We start from the raw sequence: 27450 nt of genomic DNA, 5'->3' as shown, positions 1-27450 counted from the left end.
TTTCTGTTGGGAAAATACTATATTTATTCGAGATGCAGAACCGTGTCTCTGCAAACCTCCAATTGCTTCAGAAAAACAAATCTGCTTTAGACTAGACAGAAACCATGTTACAAAATTTATTTCATGCTCGAATCTCTTTGCATAACATTGGGCATGCAGTTTTTTCTTTTTTTTTTTTTTCTTTTTTACTCTGAAGTACTAAATTGCATACAGTGCCAGTTTTCGCCTTAATAAAGGTGGGGGGGAGGCACCCCTCTGGTGGTCCTGAACTGGAGGTCTTCTACATCCTGGCTTTAAAATGACATTGGAAAAATCCATATGGTGTAACTATGAACAATTTGTTATGAAACTTGGTCACACTGGATCTATACACCAAGATGAGTGAATCAACCTAAACTAACCGCTGTCGGGGTCTTGGGGAGAGGTCCGTTGGGTCACAAGCATGCCAAACAGAGGTGGAAGAGGGTGGCAGTGTGACTCTCCACAATCCTATCCGGAGCAAAGTTCTTGGTTTTCCGCGTGAGAGGTGGGCTATGAAGGTGAGGTCAATATGACCGATGACCAACTGCCATTTTGGAACCTTTCCTCTAGGTCTTGTATACAAAAAGCAATTCACTCCCCAGCCCCATCCTTAGTCCCTGACCTCCCCCACCCCCACTCCTGGAAATGTACAGGTTTCTACCGAGCGCCATTCCAGTTTGACTCCGACACCATGTGTCTAAGAGCACTGAAAGAAAATAAGGGACTCTTGCTCGTCTCTCCATTCTTGGTAGTGGTTGGGGTGATCATACAGTCACAGCAAGGGCTGGTGGGTGTAGTTTAGCTGGGTTTTCTGTTTAACTTCATGCAAGTCATGCTAAGGCTCCCCTTGACCCCCCTCCCCAAATAAAAGGTAACTTCTAAAAAAAAAATGAAAAGAAAAAAAGGGCGAATCCTCTACGGTCAGTTACCATGGGCCGTAGAAAAAGCTACGTCCGTCTTAGTACAATGCCCGGGCCACTCGGACTCGTCCGGCAAACCTGCATGGCGTGAATTTACTCTGTCCGAGGGTGAGGAGGGGCTGCAGGTCCACCCAGATGCTTAATAGCCACCAGTGTCCTCGGCCAAGCCGCCTGGTCAAGTCACTCTCACAGCCTCTGTCGGCATATACTTAGCAATGACAGGGCTTTCTTTGCAAAGATCTGTATGTAGAGAATACAATTAACACTTGAGCTCCTCTTCTTGCCTTCCCCTCCCGCTCGCTCGGCACTTAGTTGTTAAGGAAGGAAGAGGAAAGACTGAACAGCCGCATGCAGAGGCAGGCAGGGTCTTCTCCAGCTGGCTTGTTTCCCATGCAGCGGACCAGCCTAGCAGCCTCTTTCTCTTCCCTCTTGGGGGGGACAGATGAAGTCCCTACTTCTGCTCTGCACCTGCAGACCTAAAGGGCTCCGAATCAGCCAGAGCAAAGCAAGTTCTTGGTGCTATCAGGAGCCATGAGAGCCGAGCTGGATGGACACCGAAGGGGCCTTCACCCTTGGTACCTCCCAAAGAGTCTAGCACCCAAGCCTGGGTGGGTTCTGAGACTGGGGATCACCTGTGGATGGGGGTGGGGTGTGCCCCCTAGAAGTACTAGGAAATGGGGTGCTTCTGTCCCACATCCCCTCAACTTCTGAAAGCACGGTAGAGACACTCTGTTCTCTTAGGCCACATCGACTGATCCAGCACTCAAGACAAGGAATCAGGCAGCCCATGGGACCTTGCTGGGCAGGGGACAGCCATGGAGATAGTTTGCCCCTACTCTTCAGGCTGACCCCTGCTCCTGGGCATTCTACAGGCTTTCCCTGGGAATAAGCCAACTGCAAAGAGAGCAGCAGCCCCATCCATGCCAAGGATGGGGCTCCCCGCAAGGCTGGTAGCCCTCTGCCATGCAGCACCATGCAGGGAGCAGCACACCGCACTGAGGTCCAGGGGACCTCAGGCAGGGCAAACAAGCAGAGACCAGCCTGAATCAGATCAGTATAACTAAGCAGTCGCGCATCACCCAAAGGACTGTCCCTCGTCTGGGCAGAGGTTACCTCTCCTCTTCTAGAGCTACCTTTGATTCTTGAAGTCTATTGTTTCCCTTGTGTCTGATTTAACCATTCCTAACACTAGTGTAGTTGACAAAGGCCTGGGACTACACACCAGCTGTTACTCTCAAGATTTTGACTCCCCTCTGGCCCACCCTGCTCCCTGTCGTCATGCATCTGTGTGAGCATGAGGTGCACAGGAACATGCATGAACTTCCCAACTAGTCGGCTGCTGCACTGTGAAAGGCCCAGGCCAGAGCCTGCAGCCCTGTGTGGAGTGTTCTGAACTCCTCCCCAGGCAGCCCATGCTAAACCTCTCCAAATCCTGACTGCAAGAACACCACTAGTCACAGCCTTCACCGGCCACAAGGGGGCACTGACTAGCCCCGGGGCAGTAATAATGTGCTCTGGCCATGGAAAGAGCCTTATAAGTCCTGTTGACATACCTTGTCTTGTCAAGTTCTCTGTCTGCCACTCCCAGTATTCTGACTAGCACACAGCTTACCTCTACAAGGATAATGGCCTTATCTCCCAGCTCCAAAGGCACCTTTCTGTGAAGCCTCTCTTTCCACTGGCCTGTGGTTTCTCTTTAAAGGATACTTTTTTTCATAGCTTAACCTTAGACTAAACTCACAGGATAGTGGCTAAGCCAATAGTCCTCCATAACTAGAGGCTAGGAGAGAACACTTTACCTTTTGGACATGTTCTGCCCCACTTGGAGAAATCTGAGGGAGCTGAGACTCCCCCCCACCCCCCATCTCCTTGAGTACCCCTTTGGCTTGGGTTTACAGACCATGGTCATCAACCCTGGCCAAGCCTCTTTCTGCCGTTTAGCTGAATACCAACCTACAGCTGCCCGGGCCTGAGCTTCTCTCTACCAGCTTGCTTCCGTCACCCTTGGAGAAAGAACTCTAGAGGCCAATCTCTGGGGGACGAATGCCCCCATCACCCCTCAGTGTGCCTACCTACCCCTCAGCACCCCTTGCCCACCTCCCTGCCCACCCATCTGCAGGAGCGCAAGGCGGGCCCGGCCAGTGCAGAGAGCTCCAAGTTTCCTCTACATACCCTTTCTCATTCCTCCACCAGGTGGGCACGCGTACTCCCCGGTTGATAAGAGGAAGCAGGGTCCGTATCTCTCGCGGGTGCCCGAGCGGGTAAAGGGCAGGCCCTCATCGGGGGTGAGGGCCTGGTCTATGTGGGGGCAGTCTTCGTTCGCCAGCGCGGCCTTCGCCACCTCCCCATTCAGTTTGGAATCTTCAAACATATAAGCAGAAGCTATTGAGACACTGAAAACCGTTTAGTGAGAGGGGGTGACAGGCCGGAGGTGGGGCGTTCGACAAAGAGCTTCTCCTTCCTGAGGATAGAAAAGTGGGTGGTCCATAAAGGGGTTGCAAGGCTGGGGCAAGCTGCTGACAATGCGGGAGAAAGAGACTCCTAGGTTTGCTCAAAGTTTGCAAAAAGATGAATTGGTGATGGGCCCGGCGTGTGGTGCTGGGGGCAGGCCCAGGGCCCAAGGCAGTGTTAATGAGACAGAATGATATGATGTATTCATGGGGAGGGGGTCAGACACACAGCTCAGCGAGAAGACAGACAGACAGACACTCAGAAAGGCAGCCTTTCAGACCCCTCTGCTTCTGACTAGCACCAGGCTGCTTCCTAGCAACGTTCAGCCCTAAGCCCAGCTAGACCCCGCCTGACCTCCCCCACTCCTGCCTACGCAGCTCCCAGTTTATCCTTTGGTTCCTGGTATATTCCCCAAGTCTAATCACTTATCTTGCTCCCACCTCTCCATGTAGGACCCAATATGACCATTCAGATGCCCGTGGCTACTTCTCTGTCCCTACGAGGACCAAATTTGGTACCTCTAGAACTTTATCCCATACAAACTGGGTTTATTCACATCTTCTGTTGCTGTCCAGACAGGGACAAGGTCTGGTCCCTCAGATTTGCCATCCCCTCTACAGACTAGCCTGGACATGCATTTTACACTGTCCCCCAAACAAACCCTGTTTTATCATGCTATGCCCCAGAAAGACTAGCCTGGCCATACCTCTTTTCTGTCCTTACAGGAACCCAATCTGGTCTCTCAGAGACTGTGCTCTATGCAGACTGAGTTTGATCACACAGCCCTCTGAAACTTTGTCCTATACACAGACAAGCGCTGGCCACACCTATACTGTCTCTACAAAGACTCAACCATGTCCCTTCCATTTCACGTTTCCTGCACAGACTAGGCCTGGTCATACATTTCTCTGCCCCCACAGGGACACAACCTGATTATTCTACCCCATCATTCATGCAGATTAGCTTCCTATGTCACCCCACAGACCCAATGACATCATCCCATCTGCTCTGTCCCCATGCAGACCTTACACTGCTGCACACACACACATCAAGCGGTGCTTTCACAGACCACTCTGGGGGACCTGGTCAGCTTGCACAACAAAGATATATGCATATGCATGAGACTGTGATTGCTGGACAGGGATGTGGGAGGGGCTCACATTCCTGTCCTTTCTACCAGCATCGCTGGCAAAGCAGAGCAAATGGATGTGTGGGAGACGACAGACATTAATGGCCTTGGGTCGGGGGGAGTTTGAGGCTTGGCTTCTGCAGTAGTTTAAGAAGGAACCTGGAAGGAGGTCTCGGGGGACATGTATGGTAGGAGGAATGACAAAATGTGGCCACAGCCAAGCACCTTGGCCCTCCTAACTTTAAGAGCAGATTTGGAGGCCGTCAACACCTGGCAATGGCTCTGATTGAGCTCTGTCCCCCATCTCTTCCCCTCTTAGGGACACTACTAGGGTAAAGCCCAGTCAAGCACTGCACCTAAGGGAGAGCCCTTTGGTGAGGGAAGAAACCAACCTGGGGAATATTTTAGGGGAGGCTCTCAGAAAGAAGGCTACAGGAGACTCCCAGCTTCGTGTGACCTTCTCCCATGATCCTGTTCACATCGTGTAACTACACGCAGGAGTGATCCTTCCCTGTACATGCACACAAGGCATGCACATGAGTGGGATCACCACCCGTGTACATCATGGCACTACAAAGAGGCAGTCAGTCAAAAGAGAAATGGACCAATCAGGTTTATTCGTAAAGCAAATCCAAAAAAAAAGAAAAAAGAAAAAGAAAAAGAAAAGAAAAAAGAAAAAAGAAAAAGAAAAGGAAAAAGAAAAAGAAAAGAAAAAAGAAAAAGTTTCCCATCATAATTTTGGAACTTAAAAAAGTCTGTCGTACAAGACGGCAAGGCATTTCACGTACAGTGCATTCCTTGAAGATCCCAGGGCCTTCGATCCTGATTGACTCTGAACCAGAAAGGCCAGTTACTAGGAAAACTCCGGCACCATGTGACAAGCTGGGGGCTGCCTAGCATATGGGGTGTGTCTATGGGACACATATGTACCCACAGACATGTGTATTCTCCCTTACATTCCATTTGGCTCTTGTCTCCCTCGTGGAGGGTCTTGGGCTGGAAGGAGGATGCTGGGGAGATGAGAAAGTGGTATGATGAGGAGTGGGGGTCGGAAGCTGGGGTCCATGTGCCTTGCATGGGGAAGGATGGTGGCTTCCAAGTGCATCTTCTCCAGCTGGTAAAGATGCTCTTGAGTGGGTGTCCACAGCCTGCTCTTCTTGTCCAGAGAAGGGTCAAATAGTGACTGCTTTTTCCTGTCTCTGCCTCAATAGAGACAGCGCAGCCTGAGACCACCCGCTCCTATGGCCCTGAGTCTCTGCCTACACGTCCCCTGCCCCTAGGGCTCCCACCTTAAACTGTAAAGAGTTTGAAAGCAGGGGTAGTCCCTCTGGGGTTCCAAGAGCAAGGGACAGCCATCTAGGATGAGGGCAGTTTCCAGGATACCCCTGGAGCCTGCTTTCTCTTTCAGCCTTGACCTTTAAAAATGGGTCTATGGCTGAGTGGATGATGTTTTATCTGCAGTCAAAGATGCTCTCAGCACCCAGGCCATTCACTTCCTGTCACAAACTCCAGTGCAGAAGGCCAGAAGAGAGAATAACCAAAGAGGGCCAACCGTCCAAACTGTGAGAAAGACCAGAGGTACAAGACCTCAGAGTCCTCACCCACCTGCTTATCTTTCCTGACACCTAGGTTCCTACTTGCGTTCAGAGAGCTGGGCCTGCCTCCTTAGCCCAGGGCCCCAGGACACCATACCCCCAGGCCTTCGATGATGGAATGGCGACATGGTCAGCGTCTCAGAGATGGTTTCCAGGCTTTGAAATGAACTGAGATGAACGTCTGTGAGAGGGTCATTTTTTTTAAAACTTTGGAGCAAGGAGAACCTATGTGACCAGGCCCTCTGTCAGCAGGCTGGCTTTTCCGACATCTCTAGACACTTCTGACGTACTTACTGTTCATACCAGCAGCGAGCGCCACCGGGCGCACGCAGGACTGGACTGGGATTCGTGGGCTGGGCATTGCCTTGGATTTACCCCAAAGGAGTCTGCCCAGCTGGGACTCAGGGGAAAACATCCCAGGCTAAAGGGGACAAGCTGTGAGAGGCATGGCCATGGGAACCAGCACACCCATGTAACAAAACAAGGAGGGGGGGGGATGAACAACACAGAAAAGAATACCTGGCCTTCAAGCTCATCTCCTTTCTCCTCAGATCTCGCTTTGCCCACACAGCCAGTGTGGACTCCACTTTGGGTCCATGCTGCCAGTCCTACCTTGCCACTGGGTTCTCTTTGGCCACCTGTCTCATGCCATGAGAATTCTGTCCCTAATTCTGCCCGACCACTCCGTGGTCTAGCACTAGTTCCAGGCAGCCACTGTAGCCTAGGAGAGGGCAGCTGGAGGGCCTGGCAATAGGGGTTTTGGATTCTGGTGCTCAAAAAACAGACTACGCCCCTAAAGACCACCTGAAGGCTACATCGGTAGCTCCTGCGGGTGGCGGGAGTGGGGCATCTCTGATATTGCGCTTTGGTTCTGTATACCCACAGATAAGAAAGGAGCTAAACCTGCCACCTGTATCCCTCTGTGTCCCTTATGCCAGGGACCTGTAGCCCTGGGACCCCACACCACAAAGGTCTGACTCATCACAGGAGCAGAAATAAGACACACGAGAATGGACATGGCAGGACAGGGGAAAGCAGACACTCCAAGCTGCCCAGAGCAAGTGGTTGGCCCCACTATAAGTGGGGGTGGGGTGGGGGATAGTAAACCCCTTTTTGGAGGACAGCAGCTGCTCCAGGGGGCTCAGTCCCTGACAATCCCTCCCTGTGCCTCCCAGCTCATGGCCAGGCAAGACCTAAACCCTTGGCAGCCCCTCAGGACAAGATCCCATAAATACTGAGGCCATTCAAGCCATGGCCCAAAGAAAGAGATCACAACATCCCTGGGACAGACAGACAGACAGACAGACAGACAGAGTGTGGCTTCACTGAGAGGTGGAGGTGAGGGTTAGGAGCTGCTGACCCAGTTGGACACCCAGCATTCTAGCTCAGTCCCTAATCCAAGAGTTATAAATGGAACTAGAGAATGCTCTGCTTGGGGATCTGCTTGACTGCCTCTGCTGAAGAACCCCATGGGACATCATCTTGTCTCCCACATTCCCATGGGGCCTAGTCTCTACCGGTCACATTGCTTTCTTACCCTCTGGCTTCTCCCTCCCTCGATCACCTCCAGCCCATGCCCATCCAGATATGTAAGGAGGGGTTAAATAGGAAGGGAGCCTGTGGTACAGGAATGGGTGAAGACAAGCTCTGGGGACCTCATATGCTCCCAAAGTAGATAATCCTGGTGTAATATGCCAGCAACTGAGGTGAGCAGTGTTCTGGTGAGAGAAGAGGCTAAAGGTGGCACTGGAATCTTACAGCTGAGGGGTTGGAGGGCTGAACATCAGAACAGCACCAAAACAGCAAGGGAGAGAGGAGAGAGAGGAGAGAGGAGAGACAGAGGAGAGAGAGGAGAGAGAGGAGAGAGTTGAGAGAGAGAGAGAGAGAGAGAGAGAGAGAGAGAGAGAGAGAGAGAGAGAGATAAGAGAGAGAGAGAAAGAGAGAGAGAGAGAGAGAGAGAGAGAGAGAGAGAGAGAGAGAGAGAGAGTTGGAAAGGGATCTTGAGCTCAGACAGCTAGTCATAAGACTGCCCAAACCAGAGATGTCTGAATTCCTGAAACCTGGAGCCAGGGCTGAGGCTCGGCAAGGCTAAGGAACCCAGAGGAAATTTTACAGGAATTCGTAGGCTTTGCAGATCTGCTGCAATGTGAAGAAAGGGCTAAAGTCCTTAGGATTAGCTGTGTGTGTGTGTGTGTGTGTGTGTGTGTGTGTCCCCAGTACATGGATAATAATGTCACTGTCTGGGTGTGCAGAGGAATCTGGCTAGAGTGAGCTGGGATCACCAACGGGCTGACCTGGGGCTCCATTTTTGAGCACCAAATCCTGACTGACACAGTGTTGGGGAAGATGAGTTGGGCTGGAAGGGCTGAGGAGGGTCATGTAATAACCCTCAAGCTGAGCACTTCCTGCTGGGGCCCACAGTGGAGCCGGGGAGAGGATAGGTCATCCAGGGCTGGGGAAATTGTCCTTGCCCTGGTAATGGCTCCTGGTGTAAACTGGCTAGCTAACTCAAAACAAAAGGGTAGGCCTGGGGCTTCCCAATATGGAGACACGGCTTGATCAGGAGCCTATCTCTACCTCAGGGCCCCTGTATCCCCTGCCTCAACCTAGAACACAAGCTACATTTTGCTTCTGTACCTACAGGAATCTCAGGAAGGAGAGGGCAAGGAATGGGTGAGAAGGCTGGAAAAAGAAGTAGGCCTCGAGACATGGTTTAGGCCGCCCCAGCCAGCAGGATAAAGAACTGGGGTGGGAGGGTAAATGCAGTAGCACACCAACAGCAAAGAACATCGATCATCCTCTGAGGGAGGCCACCCAAGTGAAAGGGAGCCGTCCTCATCTGAGACTGAGCTAGCTCAAAGCCCCCTGCCAGACCCAGGCATGGGGTGCTCTTCATAGACGAAAGGAATCGAACAGCACACATCAACCCCACACTCACCCGGTACCTCTGAGCTCAGTGTCGTCATTCTTCTCTGGATCATCTGTTCCTTGGAGATCCCTGTCTCCTCAGAGTTAAGTCAATGGGATTCCATGGGTAGAGGTAGACTATGGGTTTTCATCTTCGGACCAGAGCCTCATGGTCAACTTTATGTGCTATGAGCAGGTTCTCATAAAACTGAGATAGTCCCATAATGAGCCACTAGCCATGGAATATGAGAATATATCCCTTGGTGACTAGTATTGTTTTACCCCCCACCCCCCCCCCCCCCCCCATCTCCCAGTGAATGCGTGGGTAAGTGGTTGGGATGTCTTGTATTGCTGCTGCTGCTGCTGCTGCTGCTGCTGCTGCTGCTGCTGCTGCTGCTGCTACAGTCCCTACTGCTAGGTGTGGGGACAACTCTCAGCGGTGGGAGGCTGTTGCTGGTCCATAATGCTTTCGTCAAAGCTACCCGGGGTGTGGCCCCCTCTAGTCCTTTGCTCACCAGCCACTTCTGTCAGAAGGTCACCAGAAACTCCCACTGGACCATCAACCCAAACAGACAACGTGAAAGCCAGAGTCACTCCAACAGGTTCCTAAAGATAAATGCTAAACTCTACAGTAGTGGCAGAGGGTGAGTTGGTTTGGCATGCTATGGGGTGAGTAAGCTTGTCACGGAAGGCTAGGGGCGACTCCTAGCAGGGACCTGGAGCTGGGTAGCTGGCAGGCGTCAGGGCAGGAATCTACTCAGCTATAGAGACAGGTTCTGCTAGGGCTGAGAATCCTGGCTACTGCCTTTTTAGGGACCCTGCCTTTTTAGGGACCCAGCTGCCAGACCTCACGGACAACTCTGTCAGTCTACACAGCCTGAAGGCACGCATGTTAAAGACCAAATCATAGGCTGTATGGTGTCTCTGAATCAACCCCACTCCATCTGTCCCTGCCCACCACTGGGTTAGTAGCCTGTCAGAGAGTCACGCCTGACTCCTTCCAACCGAGCAGCAGCCTCTAGGCTTCTGCTAAGAGAGTTCTCAGCAAACTTCCTTGGGGGTCTCTTCAGAACTCGTGAGACCAACCACATCAACCTCCTTACCCAGGGCCACCAGTGAGGTTCCTCTAGCAAGCTCTTGCCTTCCGAGTTTGGCTGCCCAGCATCTCCCTGGGGCCCAAGGCTCCACACCTCAAAGACTGGGCACAGGGTCCTGGGTCGCCCGTAGAACTAAGGAAGCAGTCTGACTGAATCTGGAATCATTGCTACAGGGGGCGGAGGTGAAAGGTCAGATCGACATGCCTCTAAGAGGTTTCCTACCTGCTCTGTTAATTTCTAAAATTTCTTCCTGGGCCAGCGGACATGTGTCACTCTGAGTACTGTGGTGTGGAGAGTTTACGACAGATTTACAGTAATTGGGAGATCCCAGCTGTGGTGGCCGCGGAATATGCTTCTTTTTTTTCTTTGGTAGTTTCTGTTTAGCCATGGCTAAAGAGTAGTACATCCCAAAATTGTTCACGATGACGGGCACCGGCATGGCGATGGTCAGCACACCAGCCAGCGCACACAGCGCTCCCACCAACATCCCCGACCACGTCTGAGGATACATGTCTCCATAGCCCAGTGTCGTCATGGTGACCACAGCCCACCAGAAGCCGATGGGAATATTTTTAAAGTGTGTGTGTTCGCTGGCGCTGGGGTCATTGGGCTGTGCCCCTATCCTCTCGGCGTAGTAGATCATGGTGGCAAAGATGAGAACACCCAGGGCCAGGAAGATGATGAGCAGCAGGAACTCGTTGGTGCTGGCACGGAGCGTGTGGCCCAGGACCCGCAGGCCCACAAAGTGGCGGGTGAGCTTGAAGATACGCAGGATACGCACGAAGCGGACGACACGCAGGAAGCCCAGCACGTCCTTGGCAGCTTTGGAGGACAGGCCACTCAGGCCCACCTCCAGGTAGAAGGGGAGGATGGCCACAAAGTCAATGATGTTGAGAGAGTTCTTGATGAACTCCACCTTGTTGGGACAGAAGACAACACGCATGAGGAACTCGAAGGTGAACCAGACCACGCAGACGCCCTCGATATAGGTGAGGAAGGCCTCCGTCTCCGCTTCCCGGTAGTACCGTACTTGTGTGCCGTTTCGAACGTTCTCGATTTCTGTCTTGTTCACGATGGGGTTGAAGCGCTCATGGGTCTCCAGGCAGAAGGTTGTGATGGAGACCAGGATGAAGAAGAGGGAGGCAAAGGCCACATACTGTGGGTGAGAAACACAGGGTGTCAGAGTAAAGGCTTCCCATTCAGAGTGGAGAAACCTACAGTGCCTTGCAGGTCCAGGTACAGTGTGCCACATCAGGGACAGGCAATGCACAGAGTCCCTTGAGTCCAACACAACCTAAGCCGACACACCACGTTATCTTCCTCAGAGCCAGGGGTGCGGGGGTAGGGTAGGTGTTGCTGCTGAGCCTGGACAGCCAAGCCTGTATCTTTGTTCACTTATGGCTCCTCCCCAGCTGTCACTGATGCTCTGGGGTCCAGCAGAGCCACATAGAAGGAAGGAAGGAGCCTGGCTCCATTAGGGTTGGCTGTCACTAAATACAAATACTCTCACGAGAAACAAAAACAAAAGGAAAAAAGTCTGAAATCTGAGGTGTTTGTCATGGTTAGCTACACTGACTGTGATTCTGGGACTGGTGTGTGCAAACAGATACAAGGAAACCGCTCTACCAGAATCCGGCTTCCAGAGGCTGTATCTGTTTCCTTTGACTCCAGTCTGTTTACTTAAAGGGTGCCCCTACCCACCCCAACCAGCATCAGATTGCTTTAGCCTTAGTGTGGGTGGACACAGGTGCCCTTCCTCCATCCCAGGGGTGTGCTCTAGGAGTCCCAGCATGGCTTAGTTGGGTTAACCAAGACTACGGGGCCTGGAGCCCAACCTGCCGAAGGATCTGGGCACCAAGAACTAAGTGGACCTTCCAAACCATGCTCTGGGCTGCAGGTAGGGAGGAAGAGGAAGAGCAGGAAAGAGCACTTTAAAACACCAGCAGTCTTAGGAGGTCATGCTGCATGCTACCTGAGCCCACAGACAGGAGAGAGACCTGGTTAAGCTGCTTGTTACGGTGTGCTGGCATCCTGTTGGTTTAATAGCATTGTGGTTCTCAGAACCTTTGCTCATGGGCTACTCACAAGTGCAACCCATTTGCATCCTTCCTTTCTCTCTTGCTTCCTCCTCTCCTTCCTTCTGCTCTCCCCTCCGCACACATACCCACCTTTCTTCTATTCACACAGCCATCCAGCTATTCGCTCATTCTTTCTTCCTTTTATCATCTCCCTCCCTTTCTTCTATTCAAACTGTCCCCCTCCTTCCTTCTTCCGTTCTCCCCTTTCCTTTCCCCACCCGTCCACCGCTCAGCAGACTTCGGCTCCCCCATCCATCCTCTCTTCACGACTCTTTTCACCAAGCACCAGCACAGAGATAAGGCTCCTCTCCACCTCTCTGGGAGCTCCCTGGGAGCTCTCTGGGAGCTCAGAAGACATATACAGACCCCCTGCAGGGCAGTGGGTTGAAAATATGAGCCCTTCCACCCCTTGAAGCACATGGGGCTGGCAAAAGCCAAGGGAAGGAAGGCAGAGAAGAGGTCTTCTGATTCCAGGAATCTCTTCTCTCAAGATCCAGCTCTTCCAGACCTGGCATGTGTGAAGGACAAACCAGGAAAGCAAAGTAGAGGCAAAAGGAGAGTCAACCACCTTCAACCCCAGTTCACAAGTCTCTGCAGCCTTTCCCAAGTCACCACGTTCTGGGGCAAAAAAGTACGTCTTCATCTGCTACATATTTGGACCTGGACTCCCCCAGCGCCTCCCTTAGAGCTTGGCCCTCACAGCCTAGACTCCCTAAGGACAGGCCAATCCCCTCCCCTGTATCATCTCTCAACAGGGCCACTGCTATCAAAGCTGGCTCAGTCCTATGAGCTCCTGGTCCCAGAGCTGCCCCTGCCAGATGCCACATCACCCACAGGGAAAACCCCAGAGTCCCCAGCCTGGCATACCAGGATCACTGTGCCCTGGCTGCGCTTGATTTCTCAGCATCTTCACCCTACATGTACCCAACATGTTTGCCACATGCACCTCTCTGCCATTCTGACCAGAGTGTCTCACCACCGTTGTGATTTTGCACTCAAGGTTCCTTCTTCCAGAGAGACTTCTGGCCATACACACTCTTGGTGGAAAATCCCATGTATCCTCAGTGCCCCGTTAATAGCCCTTTCCCTGGGGTGAGGCTCCCATTGGCAGCTGTGGTACTCAGGAGGCAGCTTGCCAAGGCACTCCTCAAGGAATCTCTATAAACACCCAGGGAGGCCACGAGTCTGTCTCCAGCGATGGCTCGTTAGTGTTTGCAAAGGCTCAGGAGAATAGCTCAAACAGGGTATTGATCTCCCCGGAGTCCCACAAGCCCTCAGAGATCTCTCATTTGTCCCCTCCTAATACTGATCTTCATAGGGGCATGGATGCCCAGGGAACGGCCAGATCCTATTAAGATTAGGACAGAGAGGCTGAGGAGATGACTCGGTTGGTAAAGTGCTTGCCATGCAAGTATGGATCCTGGAATTCATCCCCAGAACCCATGTTTTAAAATAAAAGTTGGAGATGGAGAGGTGGCTCAGCAGTTAAGAGCACTTGCTGCTCTTTCATAGAGCCTGGATTCAATTCCCAGAACCTACGTGGTAGTTCACAACCTCTATAACTTCAGCTCTTGAGAAGCTAATGGCCTCCACACGTCCCACGTATGCACATGGTGCGTACATACATGCAGATCAACACTCATATACATGAAATACAACGGAAAGAAATCATCAAAAAGAACAGAAAGAATCAAGTGTGGTGGTGTGTGCTTGTAGTCCCAGAGCCGAGGGGCAATTACTCTGGAGCTCACTGGCCAATTACTGTAGCTGAATCGGTGAGCCACAGGCCAAGTGAGAGACCCTGTCTCCAAAAAATGAGAGTAACTAAGAAAGATACCAGAAATTAGTACATGCAACACACACAAGATCAGCATGGGAAAACCCATGCTTAGCAAGGCTCAAGGTGCAGCCTGGGCCCACACTAGAGCCAGACTAGAGCCAGTCAAAGACTCCATCAGGAAGAGACCTGATAGACTCCCTGACATCTCCCTTCTTGGCCTCTGCTGCCACAAGGCCAAACCGCCACCAAGCAAGCACAGGGCCCTGAAGACTTCTGGGTCCATGTGGATCCTTTCTGGTCTGTAAAAGAAGCAACTTCTGGAGTGCTGAGACACCCCAGTGTTCTTTGTTTGTTTGTTTGTTTTGTTTGTTTGTTTTTTGAGACAGGGTTTCTCTGTGTAGCCCTGCCTGTCCTGGAACTCACTCTGTAGACCAGGCTGGCCTCGAACTCAAAAATCCGCCTGCCTCTGCCTCCCAAGTGCTGGGATTAAAGGCATGCACCACCACTGCCGGGCTCACCCCAGTGTTCTATTAAGCTTAGAGGCTGGCAGGAGAGGAGCTGGAGCCCAGCCAAAGCCAAAACAGCCCCTCCCTTTGCCTGACCCAATGTTGGGAGGAGAGAGGAAACACTACCAAAGTTCCAGGACCTACTATGTATACTATCTTGGTAGAACAGTCAGTCTTATCCCTACTGTGTCCAAAAGGTAAGTCAGGAACAGAGGTTTGGAGACCAAGCCAACAGCTTCAGAGAGACTAAAAGGGTTGAGACAGGCCAAATTTATCAACTCATTCAATAAATTCTCTCACCACCAAGCTGCCTGAGTTTTGTTGAGAAGCCAGCCCTGGATTGGATGTTGACTATGGCCACCTCTTCCCAGACCCTGTAAGAGCAGGCCGTGCTGTCCCATAACTGATGAAGGGCAGAGGTGACTAGATTCAACTAGACTTGATTGTGGCCGCACCTTTATGGATCCTAGGCCTTGGTACCCAGACTCAGTAGCTCTGGAGCAGTAGCAGCCCTTTGAGGATGGACCAGTGATGAGAGTAACCTTGAATGGTCCGGCCTGCATCCTGTGTAGCCTTCAACCTTTTTCTGAGCCCCTGGTAGAAAAGACCTCACAGTATTCGGTATTTAGTGAGCACAGCTCACTAAATGGTGGGGTGGGGGATGGGGAATGGGGTAGGACAACACACACAAGCATGGTGATCACTGACCCCAGGCAAGGAGGCATGCTCTTCCTGATAGGTCCAGGACAGAAAGTTTCAGAGTAATGCTGGGGTTGTCATCCATAGGGCAAGTGGTGGGACCTGTGCCCTATATGAACAGTGAGCCAAGTCACCCACAGACCGTAGACTCAATAACCCAGAGTGCACACCTAGCCAATGTCCAAAGCTCAGACACGAGTGCATAGGTGTAGAGAATGCCCAGAGCACACACAGAAGACAAAAGCCAACCCACAGAGACCTCAACAAAGTATGCTACCTCACACCAACCTGCCACACTCTGGTAGTGTGTACACACCCAGAGCAGCACATGGAGTAGTGGTGGAACCACATAGCATACAGCCCCTGTTCCTACCCCTCTTTGAGAACACACACAGACACACACACACACACACACACACACACACACACACACACACACACACACAAGGCACACCCAGCTCTGGCACCCTCCTGGCAGTTTCCACTCAGCCCTCTGCTTATCTTCACTTCATTTCATCCCCGCTAGGGGGCGACTGACTTTCCCACAGCTCGGGCAGCTCCAGCCTGTCTTGCCTCTCTGCCCCCTCAGCCTTCCCTGCCACCCTCAGATTGCCATTCCTGTGATGCTGGCTCTTTTATCCAGCCCTTTCCCAGAGCAGCTGAGCCCCACCACAGTCAGGACCAGGTCAGCTGATCCCTCCGGGGACTATGACGTGAGGATGAAGAGCTCTGTCAGGTAGCCCAAAGGTAGCTGTCCCCCAACCTGGCCAGCGAGGTGGCTGCCTTGTAAAATTCAGGACACTCAGCTGCAACTGCTTGATGATGATACACAAACACAAGCTGGTAGTTTCTGGCTCTTTTTTAATTTTTTTTCCCCCAGAACCAAATCACAAACCATGAGACCCACCAATTGTGTTCTAGAAAGTGGTAGCCATAGCAACAGAGCAAGGCATCCCATTTCTATGGTAACCAGGATGGTGAGGCTGTTGGCTGTAAAGTCAGACAAACCTACTAGGGATCTGTTGACTTAAGATGTTTTAGAAATCACCAAGTTATTTTTATCACAGCCCCACCCCTGAAACCATAAATCGGAAAGGCAACCTACTATCTATTGAAATGACCAACATGTGCTATGACTTTCACTTATGAATTATTTATGCCACGCTTGCCTTTAGAAAACTGTGCTTCTTTTTCAGATCTGTTCAGGGGTTCACTGTGGGGATCTGTGTTCCTACCATCTGCATTTCAGGAACAAGCGCTGGTTGTAACACACAACAGGGACTGACAAGATGCTCGGCCACTCACTTGCTGTGTGACCTTGACCAGTCTCCCCCCCCCCACCTCCACCATGAAAGTGAAAGCTAGGCTTGGTCTCTTTCGGAGATTCTGAGGGAGATCAAGGTTGAGGCAGTAGGAGCCCACGATGACTAATCAGGCCCATGGTCCAGACTTCAGGCTTCCGGAAACTGCAGGTCAGGTCTTCTGCCTAATGGAATCTGCCCCCACGATGGTGCACAACACCCATCGAAGTGAGTGATGCAGAGCAGACAGGACGGCCAATTGTCTTAAATAAATTGTCAGTTGAGTTGGGTTTAGAAACTGAATTAGTCTCATCTGGACTTCCTTTGGTTGGGAACACCCACAGTGTACAAAGCTACAGCCTTGGAGAGCTGGAATCCTTTCTATTTGTTTGTTTTCTCTACAGCCTCCAGCACTAAGCCTAGAGTGGTCCCAATGCTCTGCTTGGGTCCTGACGCCCGCTCCTGCTCCCTACTCCTCCCCTGCTGGCACCTGCTCAGGGAGCAGTAGGTGGAAGGAGCTCCCTGCAGGGCTCTGAGGTGGTATGAGCTGGGAGTGTGTGTGCACGGCAGAGTGTGCCCGAGGGAGGCTGTTTGGAAAGTGTGTGCTGGAAAAGGCATCCAGGGAAGTACCGGGTAACTTCGGAGCTGGTTGTGTGCATGGTGAAAATGTATGTGAATTCTCTCTGGGCTCAGGGAGAATTAAGTGGTGGCTGTGTACAGTGTATAATTCCTGTGTGTTGGAGAAATGTACTTGGGGAGACATGTGTGAGGTACATGGATGCATCTATGTGGTATTGAATGGACATACACACACACACACACACACGGGCTTACATGAAGTGTGGTATGTGCATGAGTGTGCATGTATATGGCTCATGTGTTGTCTATGGTGTGTTTGTGTGCAAGGGGGAGGCACGTTCAAGAATAAGTGTGTGCCATTCATAATGCTGAGACTTACATGTAAGTTGTCCATGGTGCAGAAAACAGGCTATCCCTGCCAGACATCCCTTAACAAATACAGTTAAACTGTGGCTCTTACCTGGTGTTGCAAGCCATTTTGTTTGTTTCTTTTCATTGTACATAGACACATTGTCTGTTTAAGATGCTGCTGGAATTATAGAGAATGTAGCCAAACAGTAATAAACAATGACAGTAAAAATGTAAAAAAAAAAAAAAAAAAAAAAAGACTAAGTGTGTGCATGTGTGGGTTGTAGTGTGTGTGTACATGGATAGACCATGTCCTGGAGAGGTCAGCGTGGGGCTGGTATGTCAAAGACCAAGGGGAGATTCAGCTCAGAATCCAGATGCTTTTCCATACCAGAAATGGTCACCCACACCTCACTCCAAGAAGGAAGAGATCAGACATGTAGGAGCAGAGGCAGGCCCAGCAGAGTGGCGTGGTTGAACATAGTTCAGAATCTTTTTTTCTGAGCACTTGGCCTACACACGCCAGGATTCTCAATCCAGAGCTAGGCCAGGACCAGGAAAGACAGTGCTCAGGCCTCATAGAAGTCAGACGCCAGGACAGACACAACCCCTTTATGGCCCTGTCCTTGGTCACACTCTAACCAGGCAGCAATGACAAAGGTGCTACAAAGTCCTAAGGTGGCAGAAGCTATCATATGCTCTCATCTCAGATGAATCTTGTACTTTCACCCTTTGGACTTTATTAAATCATAACATGCATAAATCCTTAAAAAGCTATTTCTACCCATATCCTGACTGTCGTGCCATTGAACTTATGGTGTCTTGAGATGATTTCTACTCCAAACTGTAGAAATGTGGATCTTAGAAACTCGGGGCACTGAGACAGAGGTGATCTGCAAGGTCTTTTGTGAAAAGCCACCCTTTGTGCAGGAATACAGATGGAGTCACAGCCGGGGACACGAGCTGCCTAAGGCAGAGGGGCTCTTGAAAAGAGCAGAGACAGGACCCGTGATGCCTAAGGGGTCACACGAGGCTCTGGCATGGGGTTCTTACCACGAAGAGCTCTGAGCCTTTGCTTGGGCAATGCTCTGCCATGCCTCCCTCTTCCAACCCTTCTGGTTCCAAGTGCCCCCGCCTTCTCTGCCCCGGGCCAAGAGCAGATCAGGTCCTTCTGTCAAAGGAGGCAGCAGCTGAACAGAAATTACATGACCTTGAAGACAGCCAGGCTGAATTTTAGTCCCAGTTCTACTGGGTGGCCTTGGATAGCTCCTTGCTCCTTTCCAGGTGACAATGGTGGAACAAGACTACATACAGGGACTAGTGAGATGTTTCCTCAGGTCAGAGCACTTTTCCACCAGGCCTTACATTTGGGGTTTGATCCCTGGAGTACACACAGTTGCAGGAGGAAACCGACTCCTTCTGACCCCCTACATACAAGCTATGGCTCACGTGTGCACACATACCATAAACAAGTACATGCAAAGAGAGGGAGGGAAAGGGCGGAGAGAGAGGGCACTAGTGCCAAGAGAAATCAGGAGCAAAGAGACATTCAGATGTGTTGTTAGTCCTGCCCAACTTGCCCAGTTCACCATCTACTTGGACCATCCACTATTGCCCACTGCTCAGCAGCAGAGAAGCGTAGTAGCTGACAGCCAGGGAAAGAAGGCTATTGATCTGGAGGGTCGCCAGGGAAACTGAGGCACAAAACATAAGGCCACTTCCTATCTAGATGATTAGCACAGTGACCAAGTCATAGAGGGACACAGTCTGATAAGGCCAGCCTTGGCCCCAGTGTCAGGCTGTGTGCTTAAGGCACAGCCTGGGGGACATTTTGACAAGCTAGGGCAAAGGACCCCAGAAGTTAGCAACAAGGACAAAGGGGTGGACCCAGACTCCATGGGAGTGTGGACAGAAAGCTGCAGTTAGACCTCTTTCAAGGAGGAATCTGGTAGGGAAAGGAGCAAGAGAAGATGGGACAGGCTCATGTGACCAGGGTGGCAGTGGAGGCTTTGAGGAGACTGAGAAACCAGATACACAAATGCAGAGCCCTGGCCCACCCAGGAAGGAGTCTTGGCTCAGCAAGTGTGGACAAGAGCAGAGATATTCTTTGCATTTGTGTCCCAGGTGGCCTGAGGTCCACATGTCCACATGGCATTTGGGATTCATGAGATAAGATGAGGCTGGCACTTCACATAGCTCTATCTGATGTTCAAGGAAGCACAAGAAGAGAGACTGGAAAGCAAAATCATCTGAGATAGCGGGGGTGGGGGTGGGGGGGGCTGGGGATGACTTCCATCCAGTATGGAGTTTGAAACCCAGCTCTGCCACGTATAGTCTGATAGCAGGGTGGTAACATCTGGGAACTTTAGTCCTATGGGCCTTAGATTGAACAGTGATAAACACACTTCAGACATAATTGAGGGGAACAGAGGAAATGCCCTGAGGCCTGAGATTCCCTCAGATTCAGGGAAGAATTAGGGCATGCAGAAATCACCCGAACTGCCAGTTCCCTGCTCTGTAGAACAAGAGTCAGACCACAGTTTCTCTTCTAACACAGGGTTTAGGGTTTTGTTTTTTTCCCCCAAATTACCAGAGAAGGGGGAGAAGAACTACAACAACAGCTAAGAGGAGAGGTTTTTTTTTTTCCTCCTGAATTCTGTTTGCCACCTGCCTACTAACTACAGATCAACAGCAGGAGACAGCCTTCTCCTCATGAGAGCTGAAGGCACAGTCCTCGTGGACTGTGCTGCATGGACCACACTAGCTGTATCCAAGGCCCAGAACGGAGGATGCAGACGGAACATCCCTGGAAATACAAGCTTTCTGCATTGAGTGTTGAGTGCCTGACTTGGGGCTGGGAGGACTTGGGGTTGGGGTGAAGGACAAACAAGATTACAGGGTAAGTGGAGACTGAGCCATAGCTGCCTGTGAATTTCTATCCCAATTTCTAGCCAATGGGTCTCAAGTGGGCCCCGCTTTTCTGGTGCTTCCCACACACTGGCATAGAAGGCTCTGCCAACCCAGCAAGACATTCTGTTTGGAGGAGCGTGAGGTCTCTGGGGAAGGATCCTGACCCCAAAGTATCTGAGTATTCTCAGTGGTAGGTCAGTTCCCACTCTGCTCTACAGCCACATGCTTCCCTGCATCTCATCAGCTCCTTCAAGCAGCCAGATGGGCACGGCCATGTGACACAAGTCATCATGGTAGTGTCCCTGCGAGCCCATCTGGATGCTCCAGTGTGGCTCCAGCCTTTGTCATACAGAGTAACAGAGGCATTTCTGCATTATCTTACTGTGTCCCCCATGTTCAGAAGAGGCCTGAGACGCTCTCCTGGAATGCATACTGAGAAGCAGGCAGTAGAGGTGACAGGTGGTGGACTGCTCTCACCTCTCCAGTAATATGTCAGACTCTGAAGCACACCAGTGTCCCACATGGGACCTTCCTCGGATACTGGGACAAGCCCAGTCTCCTGGTGCATGTGTTCCTCTGCTTGCTGTCTGAGAGGCATGAGTCAGCGGCCCTATTGACTGCCTGGGAACTCAGCTAACTGTACTGTTTTTATCTATTTTTTCTGGAGGTGTGTCTTACACACCTCAAACCTATCCTAGAAAAAAAAAAAAAAACCCACAGACTGGAATAAAATAAACAGGACCTCAGATCAGGAAGTGAAGAGTCTCCTATAGGATCTCCAGAGGGGGCATTTGCCATCCCTTCTGCAAGTAAGCCCCACCTGCAAGGGGTCACTGACACAGCCACTCACTCAGCCTTTGGACACCTTCAAGAGATGTAATCTCTTGTCTAAATCCACTTCCACCCCTTCCTCTCCAGCGCTGCTCTCTCGAGTGGACAGAACACAGTGATAGCCTTTACTGGAAGGTGCTGGGACCCAGCTGAGTTAGCCACCTTCCCACCAGGCTCTCTCCACACTCCAGCTTCGAGCGTCCTCAAACCAGCTCAGGCCTGCTGATGTTAAACACCCACAATAGGTGGCCAGGTCTGGCACATGCTGCCCCCATCCCCACAGCCACCACAGTCACGGTGATACACAGCTCAACTGAACGTCATCATCCTGCATGCTCACCAGCGCGCAGGACTATTCGTTTCTCTCTAGGAAACCTTTTAACCCCTATTTTGCAGAAAAAGAAAATTTAGATTCTGTGTGTCCCTGAGACATGTTCGCCTAAAATGTGGCATGCAGGGCTTGAAACAGGTTTCTCAGAAAGTTCTGTGCCTCTCCACTTACTCTCTATACCTTGTCTTCACATTTATCCCAAGTTGCCCTTGAAGGAAAAAAGTCTTTCCATAATGGTGGTAGTAGACACAGCTTTCAATCATTTACTTCTGATCTTCTCACTTTGAATCTCTATGTGAACAACACACACCCACCAACACACACACACACCAAGCAAATTGGGTCATTACCAATGTAGTTTCAATTGTCTCCATTCTACATACGAGAAAACTGAGGTTCTGAGCTCCAAGGAAGAGGTAAAAAAAAAAGTTTATCAGAAACCCACTAGGGAAACTTGCTCTTGCTCCAATGTCCACTTTATGTCATATGGGATATCTGGACGTGTGTGTGTGTGTGTGTGTGTGTGTGTGTGTGTGTTTGGGGGAGTGCAATAAAAGGCGCTTCTAGGAGGCACAGAGAGAGCAGTGGACATTGACTACGAGGGGCCACTGTTGAGTGCTCACAGCCTGTGCAGGACACTGAATGAGGACGCAAACATAGATGGGCAGGTGAGCTGACATTGTTAAGTGGCTATGCAGAGAGAAATGCACCTACCTATGCTGACAAAGGTCCAGAGGCAAGTGCACAGGGTATCCAATGGGCCTTTATCAAGCCCTGAGGCTAGAGTGGCTTCCCAGAGGAAGCACTGGTGTGCACAGAGGCCACAGGATGAGCAGAGAATGGAGCCAGTTTCCCCTGGGGTTCCCCTGGGGTTCCAGCACTACCAGCTGCTCCTTTTCCACTCATTCCCTTCTGGTATCGTTCGTGGGACCCCACGGCCTCCTGATAACCTTCCCTCTCCTTCTCCACACCCTGCACCCAGCCTCACACTTGAAGGATGCCCTGGCTCCTCTTCTCCATCTCCCCATCACCCCTCCTCCCCGCCACACACACAGGCTGATTCAGTTATGACTCCAATGCTGTTTCCCCATCGTGAGAACATCGCACAGCACACTCCCGAAGGCTTCCCTCCAGCCCAGCACTTCCCCTGAATGCAGGTCTCCTGCACCCACCTCCCTGGCATCCCCAAGTGCTGTTCTAGTAACTCGCTCAAGCTTAACCTGGCAGCTAAACTCCCGAGCACCCGCCACCCCCGCAGGCTTCTCCAGCTCCATCCTTCCAGGACGTTCTTGCCAAAAACCTCGCAGTCATCCTCAGCATCCCTTTCTGTCGCACTTCGCATTTAATCTGTAAGGAAATCCTGGTGGTTCTGCTTAAACCCAACCCCTCTCTGAGCCATCTATCCCCTGTCCCCCACACCATGATCTTTCCCATGGCTCCGTGGCCACGGTCTCTGGACTCATCTCCTGTTTCCCACATGGCTGCTGCACTCAGCTGTGTCAGTCTTTGTAGAGGGTGCAGCAAGCATCCCTTTCTCCTGTAGGAGATACCCTGCTTGATGTGAGCTGTTGTCCCATCCAGTCTTCCTGCCTAGTAAAATGTACGTTGTCCTTCCTGCCTACATCTGCATCCTCAGACATGTCCCTCAAACATATTGGATACATGTCTGCCTTGGGGCTCTACACCAGCTGTGCCCTCTGCCTAGAATGCCCTCTTCTCAGCATCTCTATGGTCTGTTCCCTCAACAGCTGATAAGGTTAGAATCTGAGCCAGCCTCCCCAGTAAGCTGACCTTCCTTTTTTTTTTTCCTCCCAGGGTACTTGTGAATCATCTTACACTATACCCAAGCTTCACTGAGATGCAATTTACATACAATAACATTCACCCACATTCAGAGTCCAGTCGGATGGGTGTTAGTGATTCACATGCTCTTAGTTTTCATAAGGATACAAGGTCGAGGATGTAGCTAGCTTCATAAATCTTGCCTGGCTCTGTCTCAGGGTCCAACCAAGTTTTCTAATTAGTAGGAGAAAGACGGACCCTTCCCCAAACCATAGAGCACCATTTTCCCATCTGTGCAGAGGTGGTCATGGGCACACACACCTCCTGATCCGTGGGCCTAAGTCCTCTGTCTGCATGTTGGGCACAGCTTCTCCCTGCAGCCTTCAGAGGAAGTGAACCATGGCTCCTGTCTGCACAATGCTGCACACACACAATCATGGGTTCACAGGTACCGCTCCTGTCTGGGTCCACATGGACTTTGTCACTATGACAGCACATCTGTTTCCAAACTCGCATAAGGATTGTCTTTCTCCACAACTCTGTGGCCACTAACACCCTCTGTAACCATTCTCTAGGCTGCCATTGGAAACAGGCACACTCAGCCCCACATGTTGGACCTGTATAAAGTGGCAGTGGGCACAACCCCTTTCATCTCCTTGACAACAGGAACAGCTACTACACAAAGACCTCAGTGTCCATCTGACACAAGCATGGCGTGTATCACTCATGGAGGTGGACACAAGGTGGCTATGGTACCTTTCCAGTGAGGATACCAGTCAGTTGAAGGTATTTATGCTGCTGTTCAATGGCTTCTGGCCCATCTATGGGACAGAACAGCAACAGAGGAGGGAATTCAAAGCCTGGATACGGGAGCAAGATTGGGGACTTTGAAATCTGGGCACCGGCACTGGAATCTGGGGCGCACAGTGAGGTGATGAGACCATGTCTATTCCCAGCATCCTGAGATCACTCAAGGTGAGGAGAGACATGGGCTGTGTGACTCCCAGTGCCACCCACTCCCTCCCCACCCCACACCCAGGCCTGGCCCAGCCAGTCTGGGCTTTAAAAAGCACGAGGAAATGTCACTTTCCTTTTGAGGAGGTGTGAAGGGAGGAGATGGCCTGGGTAGTTTAACAGTCGGTTTATTCAAAGGTTGGGAACAGTGACAGCCAGTGACAGCGTCTCCAAATCCTGAAGCTTGTTTTGTACCCAGACTGGAACCAAGTTTCTTCCTCAGCAAATGCAAACATGCCCTGCGCCAAGCCAGAGGCCCCAGCCTACCTTACATCTGTACCAGGCTCTGTCAGAGCTTGTGGGACTCCCGTGTCTACCCAAGTTAGGACTAGGAGTTGGCCAGAGTTGGCTCTGGGTTTGGGTCTAGCATCCAGCTGCCTGAAGTTCAGGGGCTGCAGCTTGATCAAGCCCCACCCACTCTGACAGGCTGGCTCTTGGAAGCTGCCTGGGCTCTGCCACAGGCTGATGACTGTTTGGCCTGGGATGGACAAATGGGTGGGTGGATACTTCCTGGGAGGAGAAAGCTCAGAGGACATCTGGCCCCCATTTGATATAGCATTAAAACATTCACTCATTCAGTCATTAAAATAGTCTATTGACTGAGTACCTACTGTGCACCGGACATCACAGGATATCCCTTTGGAAACAGCATCTCTAGATAATGCTTCCATAACATGGCCAGACACACAGTTGGTAAGTACTGGTGGTGACACATTCTGAGCCACACTCACCCTCTGTTGCTTCTCATTCAGTCTGACACTCTAAGGTTCACTCATAGATGCGTTGTCCCCCACCCCCATGCATGGGTTGTAGGTGAGTCTGCATGTCCACATGTGTCAGGGAGGTCACAGAAGGACATTCAGTGTCTTGCTTGCCCTTTTGCTCTCTGTGTTCCCTAGAGATGGAGTCTCTCATTGAGCTTGAAGCTGCACTGGCAGCCAGAAGCATCAGAAATCCTTCCATCTCCACCTTCCCCAGACCTGGATACAAGCTGCTTGTGTGGCCACACTCAACTTCTATGCCAATGCTAAGGATTTGAACTCAGGTCCTCTTCCTTGCACAGCAAGTGCTCTTATCCACAGAGGCATTTCCCTGGCAGCCATGGTTACCTGCTCAATTTTACAAAGGAAACTGAGGCTCAAAGACACTAAGTAAGTCACCCATGATCATATAATCCGGTAGCGATGACAGTCAGGACTGGAAACTCGGCTTTCTGGCTCCAGAACATCTGCTTTTGACCACACCCCCATCACCCAATAGACATTCTACTGAATGAATGGGTTGATGAGGTAACACTGTGTTGGCACAAGTGTGTGTCCATGTGCACATGGCCACCACTGTGTGTGAGTGTGGGAGCATGTATGTGTGGCTGTCTGGGTGTCTGTGAGGGGGGCCTTTTTTTTTTTTTTTTTTTTTATGGAAAGGCTTTCCCTTGTTGTCTTGGTCTTGTGTGTGCAGGAGCTATACTTAGCCGCAGCCGTGACTGTAATGAGCAGTTAGCTGCACACCAGGCACTCACTGGGACCTGGTTTCCCAGGGAGACTGCTGGGGCCAGTGTATGTGTATGTGCGGGGTGGGGGGTGGGGGGTGCAGCATAGTGCTGGGGAATGCTGGAACAGAGCTGAGGGGTGGTGGTGGCGGCTGGAGCTCACGTTGTTGTGCTTTGTGCAAATACACAGCCTTAGCCCCAGCTGGAAAAGTGTGCTCCAGACTGCAGCACCAAAGCCTTCATGCAGGTCCTGCGACACTCAGCTCACTGATTGGCCATGCAGGCCCACAGTCCCTTTATTGCCCTTGCCAGGTAACTGGAATGAAGTCCTGGGTCACGGCAAGAGTCTGGGAGTGTTAGGAAAAATGGCAGGAAGATGGTAGAACCTAATCTAAGCTCTGTGCCTCAGGAAGACCTCATTCTCTGTGCCACGTCCCCTGCCAGCGAAGCTCACCCAGGCTGGTGACCAGGAGAAAGGAGAAATAGCGACGCCCCTCTCAAAGAATGAAATCATAGCATGCTCACTGTGGCCAGACATCATTCTCCATCTGCCTTCCAGTGGCCGTGGGGAGGCCGGCCTGAGCAACCCCAGGCGTGTCCCACCACGAAGCTCTGCTTCTCACGCCTTCCCAGGTTGATCCGGTTTTCCCTTTCCTTCTGAGGCTGGGCCAGGCCTTTGAGATCAGCCTCCAACCCTAGCTCTCACCCCTCTCAGTCCACCTCAGAGCCCACCTCCGCGTCTGGCAGCCACACTTCCTGTATCTGTGTGCTTCAATGCTCCTCCCTGAAGCCCTCAGCTTTCAAGCCCCATTCTCTAGGATGTGTTCCTATGATGGGAGGCAGTACTTCCTCATTAGCCTCGAAGGCCAGAAACAGAAATATATCCATTCAGACAACAGGAAGCCAGATGTCTTCCTCTGACCTCTGTGCATGGGTATGTGTGCAGAAGACTAAGTACCCATCCCCACGCACATACCCATGTGCACTACCACCCCTCCCCCACAAACACACTCACAACACCCTCCCATTTACTCAGCCCCCCATCCATCCACCCCTTCCTGCCTTCACACCACCATACATCTATTCATCCATCTATCCATTCCTCTGTTCATCCATCTATCCATCTACCTGCCCACCCATACGATTTCCCACGAACCCGCCCATTTATCCATCCACCTAGTTCCTGTCCAGCTGTGTACCCATTTAATTGTACGCTCCTCCTTCTCTCCATTCATCTACGTGCACCCACACATTCACCTCTTCATTCATTATCTCTTTCATCTGTCACTCATCTGTCCATCTGACATGTCATTCTTGACCATAGAACCATCACATCTCACAGCAAGAAAGAACTCAGACTGGCCCAGCTGCCGGTTACCATAACTTTCAAGATAAGACCTGGGTCTCATCTACTAATTACTTACTAGGTGACCTTAGACACATAAGTTAATCTCTCTGGACCGTTTTTTCTCCCTTCATCAACAACATGGGCATAATGTCAAATCCTTCTGCCTTGTAAGACTATTTGGAAACACACCATGTGAACAAAAATCTATTGATTTCCTGGTCTATCCAGGCACTCCATGCTCTTAGGTGTACTTTGTACCTTTGTGGGTTTCTGTTGAGTCCAAGAAACATATACTCCAGTAGAGTGTTTAGAAGGCTGGGGTAAGGAAACGCTC

At 51.2% G+C, this 27450-nt stretch overlaps 1 protein-coding gene across 2 annotated transcripts in view; it reads right to left on the bottom strand.

The window, feature by feature from the left end:
- Nucleotides 1-27450, bottom strand: part of Kcnc1 (potassium voltage-gated channel subfamily C member 1) — a 41989-nt gene continuing 14539 nt past the window's right edge. The window contains exons 2-4 of one of the 2 annotated variants that reach the window (XM_034501145.2): nt 10343-11276; nt 3114-3302; nt 1-1417 (exon numbers count right to left, since the gene is read on the bottom strand). In XM_034501145.2, the coding sequence (XP_034357036.1) occupies nt 1347-1417; nt 3114-3302; nt 10343-11276 (1194 nt within the window). In that variant the 3' untranslated portion in view covers nt 1-1346. The remainder of the gene's footprint in view (nt 1418-3113; nt 3303-10342; nt 11277-27450) is intronic. The other variant, XM_034501153.2, reaches the window with a different exon arrangement.

The sequence above is a fragment of the Arvicanthis niloticus genome, chromosome 1, assembly GCF_011762505.2.
Source record: "Arvicanthis niloticus isolate mArvNil1 chromosome 1, mArvNil1.pat.X, whole genome shotgun sequence".
Lineage (NCBI taxonomy): Eukaryota > Metazoa > Chordata > Mammalia > Rodentia > Muridae > Arvicanthis > Arvicanthis niloticus.
Note: the sequence above shows the minus strand (reverse complement) of the source record. Positions and strands in the feature narration are given on the sequence as shown.